Source organism: Dipodomys ordii, unplaced genomic scaffold (genome assembly GCF_000151885.1).
Source record: "Dipodomys ordii isolate 6190 unplaced genomic scaffold, Dord_2.0 Scaffold207, whole genome shotgun sequence".
NCBI classification, from domain to species: domain Eukaryota; kingdom Metazoa; phylum Chordata; class Mammalia; order Rodentia; family Heteromyidae; genus Dipodomys; species Dipodomys ordii.
The window spans coordinates 1,906,488-1,914,699 of NW_012267423.1; the positions used below are offsets into that span (position 1 = coordinate 1,906,488).

Genomic DNA, 8,212 nt, shown 5'->3' on the forward strand with positions numbered 1-8,212 from the left:
GCCACTTCCGGCTTTTTTTCTTTTTGCTTATGTGGTGCTGAGGAATTGAACCCAGGGCCTCAGGCATGCAAGGCAAGTGCTCTACCACTGAGCCACTTTTCCAGCCCCTGTGTGCTTCATTCTTATGGAGTTTTTAGCCTGCTTCTCTATAACGTGTTCTGACCTTCACTTAGACCATCTGGCTGACCACTTTTGTGTCCTCCTTGTTCCTGGGATTGGACTACGGTTTGATTACTGCTGTCATCATTGCTCTGCTGACTGTGATTTATAGAACACAGAGGTGGGTATCCATCTTGAAGTGGCTGTGAGTGTCCTGCCTGAGATTACAAGGTTGACTTTAAGCATAAGCTATTGAAAGTAGAGTCCTTTGGTTATTATTAGTTAGTGTGAGTGGTATAATATTCATGTGGCCCACTGACTAAATAAATGGAATGTCACATAAAAAGCTCCATATAGTGTCCCAGCCTGTATTTCTAGCTATGCAGGAGTCAGAGATCAGGGCATTAGGATCAAAGCCAGTCCAGACAAAAAGAAGTTCTCAAAGTTGATTGTAGTAGTGTGTACCTGTTTTCTAAACTTCAGGGAAAATAGGATGGCTGGGCATGGTGGTGCACTTCTGTCATCCCTAGCAACAAGAGGAATCACCAATAGGAGGATCACAGCAGTGTAAGCTTTGGCATAGAGTGAAAATAACTAATGAAAAAAGTTGCTAGAAGTGTGGCAGTTCCCTCGGTACTCTTCCTCTATTCTGGGCCACTATAACCTATCATCTTTCTTCCTGGGAGGAAGCTAAGCCCAGTAAGTTAGGTATCAAATACTTCAAAAATATTCTGTTGGCATTAAAAAACATCACCACAAAGATAGAGAGAACTTTAGAATCAGATGAAACTGGGTTCAGATCTTGGCTATACTTGGGTGAGCTCTGTGATTAAACATAACCTCCATGCTGCATGTGTAAGAAGGGACTCATACTGGCTACCTTAAATAGTTATCGCAAATTTAAATGAGAAGGCATGTAGAGACGTTTGCACAGTGCCTGACTCATTGGTGGTCTTGCTGGGGTTGGCCATCACTCAGGATGCTTGTTTATTATCAGCTGCTACCTATCAGGAGGTGGTTACAAGACAATCATTTCATTCAACGAGTAGGTCCTAAGCACCACACCCATACAGTATGGATACTAGAAATGTGATGGAGTGTTAACTTCTTCCCCTAGAGAGCTTACAGTTTGGTGCTGTAAAAGTAATTATAATTTTCCTTAAATAAAATGGATATTTGTTGAGTGTGTTATGTTCCAAGGAAGGCATTAAACTCTCAGGATATTGCAGTAAATAAGACACAGGCCTTCCCTCCAAAAAGGTTCCATTTCCCTAAGGATGACAGCCACATAATAATGATAATGCAAATAATGGTAATGAAGCAGTGATGGTGCTAAATTATCAGTTACTTATCTGTCAGATATTTACAAATACTTATACTTTTACATTTCATCCTTACAACAACCCAAAGACTCTTACTTAGCCCTACTCCACAGTAAGGAAACTAAGTCCTCATGTGATTGGGTAACTTTCCCAAGATCACTGTGTAATGTGACAATGACACAGACGTGGGTTTGTATGAATCTAGAGACTGATATTTAGGCCACAGTTTATCATCTTCCATCATAACTGTGAAATATAATTACATGTGCCTTGGCAGGTGTAAGTGAAGTACTGCATGACCGTAAGTATCAGAGATACTGTAATAAAACCCATGGGAGCTTATGAAAGAGATTCCCTTACCCGTAGTGTCAGTAAGAAAGTAAATGGGGACTGACTTTTGCCGGGAGCAGTCAGATTGAAGCCTACACAAATCAGGTGCCAGGGTGCTCTGGCTAGTCAAGACAGCCCAGGCCTCCTCTGCCTGTTGAAATCCTCATGCTTGGAAGCCCAGCTTCCCCAGTCAGAGGGACCTCAGTTCCCATGAATAATCACAGTGTCGCTCCATGCACAACAGAATGGCACTGGGAATATGCTATGCATGAGACCTTCCGCCAAGGCACCAGGCCACGATCAAGCATCCTGGAATTTACTAGCAAATCTATACACGCCATGTTTAAATCACATGCTGTCACTCTCTGTCTCTAGTCCGAGCTACAAAGTCCTGGGACAGCTTCCTGACACTGACGTGTACATTGACATAGACGCATACGTGGAGGTAGGACCTTTTCCAGTATATTAATAAAGATGTCGTACGATGTGATTGTCTAATAAGTGTTTTTACCCAAGACAAAAAAGAAAAAGTGAAAGGGGGTAGAGGAGAGCCTTCCCAATTTTTATATTCATGCTCACTTTGGAGGAGGGAGGCAATGGCACTTCTCATTCTGACATACATTCTAATATGTGAACGTGTTCTCTGTTTCACTTCTCAGGTGAAAGAAATTCCTGGAATAAAGATATTCCAAATAAATGCTCCAATTTACTATGCAAATAGTGACTTATACAGCAATGCATTAATAAGAAAGGTGAGTCACAAGAAATTCTTAGTCCTTGCTCTCAGCAGGGGACTTTTGGATTGGCTGGGATGGCAGGGCCGTTTGAATGTCTCCCTCACACTATCATGCCATTTCATTGTCCCTCTCCTTTATTTTCTTTCTCTTTATTGAACTTAGTGTACATTGAATATAATGACCATATTTGCTCACCGTGCCTCCTTCTATTCTTAGCCCTCCCCCCCCCACTGTCTTTCCCCATGTTTCAGCATCCTGATATCCATTTTGTCAAATGGTTTGTTTCTGGTTAAAGGAGTTACATTTCCCTCCTTTTTTGACTGTGATAAAGTATACATGACCTAAATTTACCATTTAAACATTCTCAGTGAGTGACAATAAATACATTTGTATGGTTGTGCAGCTATTGCCACTACTCATTTTTTAAAATAACATGTGCATATATGTTCCCTTAAGAAAGTGAAAAAATATAGCCGGGCACCAGTGGCTCACACCTGTAATCCTAGCTATTCAGGAGGCTGAGATCTGAGGATCACAGTTCAAGGCCAGCCCAGGCAGGAAAGTCCGTGAGACTCTTATCTCCAATAAACCACTAGAAAACCAGAAGTGGCACTGTGGCTCAAGCAGGAGAGTGCTGGCCTTGAGCTAAAGAGCACAAGGACAGTGCCCAAGCCCAGAGTTCAAGCCACACGACCAACCAAAAAAAAAGAAAAAGAAAGTGAAAAAATAATCTTAAATTTTCTTTGGGGGATATGTGGGTTTCTTTGGTTTTGTTTATAATTTAACCCCAACTATCAACTGACAAAGTCTTAATTATAAGAATCTGAGAAACCTAAGTGGTAAATAGCACTCTAAAACTTCTCTTCAATGATTTGAGAAAAGAAAAATTAAGAAAATCTATTAATATTTTCTTAGTGGAGTAACTTAGTTCAGGTTATCATAGGCAAGGTAGAACCGGACTAGGCACAGAAAGTTCCATGGGGAGAGAATTGAAGATTTGGTGGAATTTGAGTGGTTCCCTGGCAGCTATGAAGTGATTTTATAACATTGCTGTTTTGTGAAGACTGGAGTGAACCCAGCTCTCATAATGGGTGCAAGAAGAAAGGCCATGAGAAAGTATGCTAAGGAGGTCGGAAATGCAAATATGGCCAACGCGACAGTGGTCAAAGTGGTGAGTTGAGGTCTTTGTACGATTACTTCTCTTTGTCTCTTGGTCTGCAGTGCCTTCCATCTTTCCTCATAGTTGAAACCTAAGCACAGCATGAAGTTACTAATGGAAAAACTCTATCCTCTATGCATTGAAAGTATGTCATAAACTGGCCGCCGGTGGCTCACGCCTGTAATCCTAGCTACTCAGGAGGCTGAGATCTGAGGATCACAGTTCAAAGCCAGCCCGGGCAGCAAAGTCCATGAGACTCTTATCTCCAATAAACCACTAGAAAATCAGAAATAGTGCTGTGGCTCAAGCAGTAGAGTGCTCGCCTTGAGCTGTAGAGCGCAGGGACAGCGCCCAAGCCTAGAGTTCAAGCCCCACAACCGACAAAAAAAAAAAAAAAGTATGTCATAAGATTAGTTATGAGGATACTTCTAAAATAAATATTGAATACAATGCTTTGAAAAAAATAAAAATTAACTAGGAGGAAAACAGACCCAGGGCTTGAACTTGGGGCCTGGGAACTGTACCTGAGTTTTTATGCTCAAGGCTAGCACTCTACCACTTGAGCCACAGCTCCATTTTTGGCTTTTAGTGGTTAATTGGGCATAAAAATATCATAGACATTCCTGCCTGGGCTGGCTTCAAACAATGATCCTCAGATCTCAGCCTTCTGAGATCTAGAATTAGAGGCATGAGTCACTGGCACTGGCAACACTTAAAAAAAAAAGAAGAAGAAGAAGAAAAAAAAAAGAAATACTACACACTCTCTAATGGTAAATTGGAACTTTGTTATAGATTTAGTCAGCTGATAGATGAAAAGCTCAAAGACTTGTTTTTGCTGTTCAAATTTATGGTAACTCATGAGCTGTCATGCTTGACACATTAGAACCATTTTAGAAGTTATCACAAAATGGAGAAATTGACTAAGAAGTGTAGATTGTGTTAGGTTAAAAAATGTGGAGCAGTGGGAAGAGATGAAAAAGAAGTTGAGGGGCTGGGAAGGTGGCTCAGTGGTAGAGAACTTGCCTTGCATGCCTGAGGCCCTGGGTTCGATTCCTCAGCACCACATAAGCAAAAAAAGAAAAAAGCCGGAAGTGGTGCTGTGGCTCAAGTGGTAAAGCGCTAGCCTTGAGCTGAAGAGCTGAGGGACAGCCCCCAGGCCCAGAGTTCAGACCCAAAAAAAACAAAAACAAAACAAAAGTTGAGCTAAAACTATGTGTTCTGTACATGTACATGTACATTTTGTCATATTACGAAGCTGAATGTAACAAATATTCCAGAATGAATTTGGCATAGGCAGTAACTTGCAGACATAAGGGCTGATTTCCCATTAGAAATCCAAAACCAAAAGTTGTAAATAGACTTCTGATTTGATTTCATTTTTGACAAAGGATGCAGAAGGTACCAAGCCTGAAGAAGATGGCACTAAGCCTGAGGAGGAGGATGACGAAGTAAAATATCCTCCAATTGTCATCAAAAACACATTTCCCGAAGAACTACAAAGATTCATGCCTCCCAGAGAGACTGTCCACACTATCATCCTGGATTTTACACAAGTCAATTTTATTGATTCTGTTGGAGTAAAAACTCTGGCAGGGGTAAGCATCACCTTGACCCTACTCTCTGTGGCCACTCTCATATCAGTCACTGCAGAGAATTGGACTACAGGCCTTTGTCACACTGTGTTGTTGTTGTTTCAACTTTTGATTATGCAAAAAAAAATTAAGCATACATAAGTTAAGAGCATGGCATACTAAATCTCCATGTAGCTGTCACTCAGCTTCAATAATTACAAATCTGTGGACAATCTGATTTCATTTATACCTTTCACCTACTTTCTCTTACTTTAACACACGCCTGTTATCACTTCATCTGTCAAATATTTCAGTTGTCTGTCTCTATAAGATTCTTTTTAAAAACCTAAGGCCACACCTAAGTAAATTTTAATATTTTTTGTGCCAAGTCCTGGGGCTTGAATTCAGAGCCTAGTTCTGTCCCATTGTGGGCACTCTACCACTTGAACTCTAGCTTTCTGGTGGTAAATTGAAGATAAGAGTCTCAAGGACTTCCCTGCGTGGGTGGCTTTCAATCGTGATCCTCAGATCTCAGCCTCCTGAGTTACCCGTGCAGGAGCTACTGGTGCCCAGCAATTTTAATATTTTTGATACCACTAATTATCACTGTGGGAAAAAAATTTTTTAACTGCAAAATTACTTTTCACGGATTAGCTAAAAATGCTAATTATTGAAGCTGAGTAACACAAGGTAAAAAAAAGTATATTGGTAGAAAATGGCTTGTGAGTGGCAGAATCTAGAGAAACTAAACTTTATTTCAACATTATTACAGATTGTAAAGGAATACGGAGATGTCGGTATTTATGTATATTTAGCAGGATGCAGTGGTGAGTACACCTTTAAGATGGAATGTCTTGGCATTCTAGTTTTTTTTTAATTTTACATTTGCAATAGCAAACATTAGTGATATGAGTGGGATTCATTGTAATAATTCCATTCATGTGTACAGTGTGCAATGGTTTTAGAATACCTTGCCTGCTATTGTTTTATATCATATTTTGATTAAAATAGTCCTTAAAAATTAAATTCATGGGGTTGGAGTTGTGACTCGGGGGGGTGGGGAAGCACCAGCCAGTGTGCAAAACTATTATGTCTGGGACTGGGAAGGTGGCTGAATGGTAGAGTGCTTGCCTTGCATGCATGAGGCCCTGGGTTCGATTCCTCAGCACCACATAGCAGAAAAAATACGGAAGTGGCGCTGTGACTAAAGTGGTAGAGTGCTAGCCTTGAGCTGAAGAGCTGAGGGACAGAGCCCAGGCCCAGAGGTTCAAGCCCCACAACTGACTAAATAAGTAAATAAATAAATAACTGTTACATATGAGTTCAAGTCCCAGTATTAGACAAAAAAAAAAGAAGAAGAAATTCATACGTACCTATTATCCTAGCACTCAGGAAGCTATGGCAGGAGGGTCACAGAGAGACTGACAGAAGGGATGATTGGAAAAGAGCAGAAATGCCTTTGCCTTGGATGCTGCAAGTACAGCAAAATGTACATCTATATCATTTTGGTCATCACAAAATTGTTTATAAAAGCAAACAACTGAATAAAACTCAAGTGTCAACTGAAAAAAAAAACAGCTAAAAACTTGATTATATCTGTGTAACCAAACAGAAGATAGTCATTTGTTAAAAAGTACAAATGCAAAGATTTGTTCAGTGTATTTTTTGGTAATAAGGAAAATATTTGTTTTTGCTTTTGCTTGGTTTTGAGACAGGTTCTCATTATATAGCTCAGGCTGGCCTCAAAGTCACAATTCTCCTGCCGCATCCTCCCAAGGGCTGGGATTACAGGTGTGCACTATCACAGCAGCCAGAATATATATTCATATATATTTATATTTGCATTGAGATCCTGGCAGAATACACCAAATAGTAATAATAGTAGCTTCCTGGGGATGGAGAGGTATGATGTGATGAAGACAGTGATTGGAGTTTCATGTTTATGCTATATGAAAGTATTACTTTTACTGTTGAGAACCAAAATCAAGGAAGTGAAATAACTTTCTTCTTATTTCTTTTGTCCAGCACAAGTAGTGAATGACCTCACTCGGAATAGGTTTTTTGAAAATCCTGCCTTACAGGAGCTGTTATTCTACAGTATCCATGACGCAGTCCTAGGCAGCCAGCATCGAGAGGCACTGGAACAAGAAGCCTCAGCTTCTCCTCCCCAGGAGGACCTGGAGCCCAACACCACTCCCACCACGCCTGAGGCATAGAAGAGGGTCTCAGGCTGGGAGAGGGTTGTTGGAGCGCCTCACCTAAAACTCCTAACCCATCCATCCATCCATTTGAAATAATAGATCCCAGCTTTTTTTTTTTTTTTTTGGTAAGGATCAATGCTAGTAGACAAGGCTTGATTTGGAGGGTGAATGATGCATATAGCAAGATGTATCTTACTTGTGTTCTTTTTAATTGAATATTTCAAAGATAGTGGCCTCTTGCCTGCACTTACTGAGTAGTGACATTTCTGTGACTCTTTAGTATTATCTTTGCAAGCTAAGCACATAAAATTTTCTGTGTGTAAGTACTTTACCCACAAATGGGATATGCTGTCACCAGAAAGGTAGTGAATCTTTGGTTCTGTCTGTACTCAAGGAATTGGGCTGTGTGCCGTTTATACTCAGTTATCTAACAGAGAAAGGAAAGCCACCACTCTCTAGATGTTCTTGTTTTAAAATAACTTTTTCTTATTGTAGAAGTGACATAAGGGAATTGTGGACACCTTGAAAAAAGTAGAAAAGCAAAAGAGAAAACATTAAATTTCAAGTACTCAGAGATGACCACTAATTAACATCTTAATACATATCCTACTTCATCTTATTCTCTGCATATTATTATTTTCTTTTCTTTTAGGTCAGAGATTGGGACTTGAACTCAGTACCTGCTTCTTTTGCTCATTGGCTAGTGCTCTACCAGTTGAGTCTTGCCTCCAACCTCTCTGCATATATATATTTTTTTTTTTTTTTGGTCGGTCATGGGGCCTGAACTCTGGGC

The 8,212-nt window shown here is 40.3% G+C and overlaps 1 protein-coding gene across 1 annotated transcript in view; it reads left to right on the top strand.

Moving 5' to 3' along the window:
- Positions 1 to 7,434, top strand: part of Slc26a5 (solute carrier family 26 (anion exchanger), member 5) — a 31,386-nt gene extending 23,952 nt beyond the window's left edge. The window contains 7 exon segments of the mRNA XM_013035268.1: positions 174 to 280; positions 2,127 to 2,196; positions 2,411 to 2,503; positions 3,552 to 3,659; positions 5,036 to 5,242; positions 5,991 to 6,045; positions 7,244 to 7,434. Coding sequence (XP_012890722.1) covers positions 174 to 280; positions 2,127 to 2,196; positions 2,411 to 2,503; positions 3,552 to 3,659; positions 5,036 to 5,242; positions 5,991 to 6,045; positions 7,244 to 7,434 — 831 coding nt within the window.
- Positions 7,435 to 8,212: the final 778 nt, after the last annotated feature.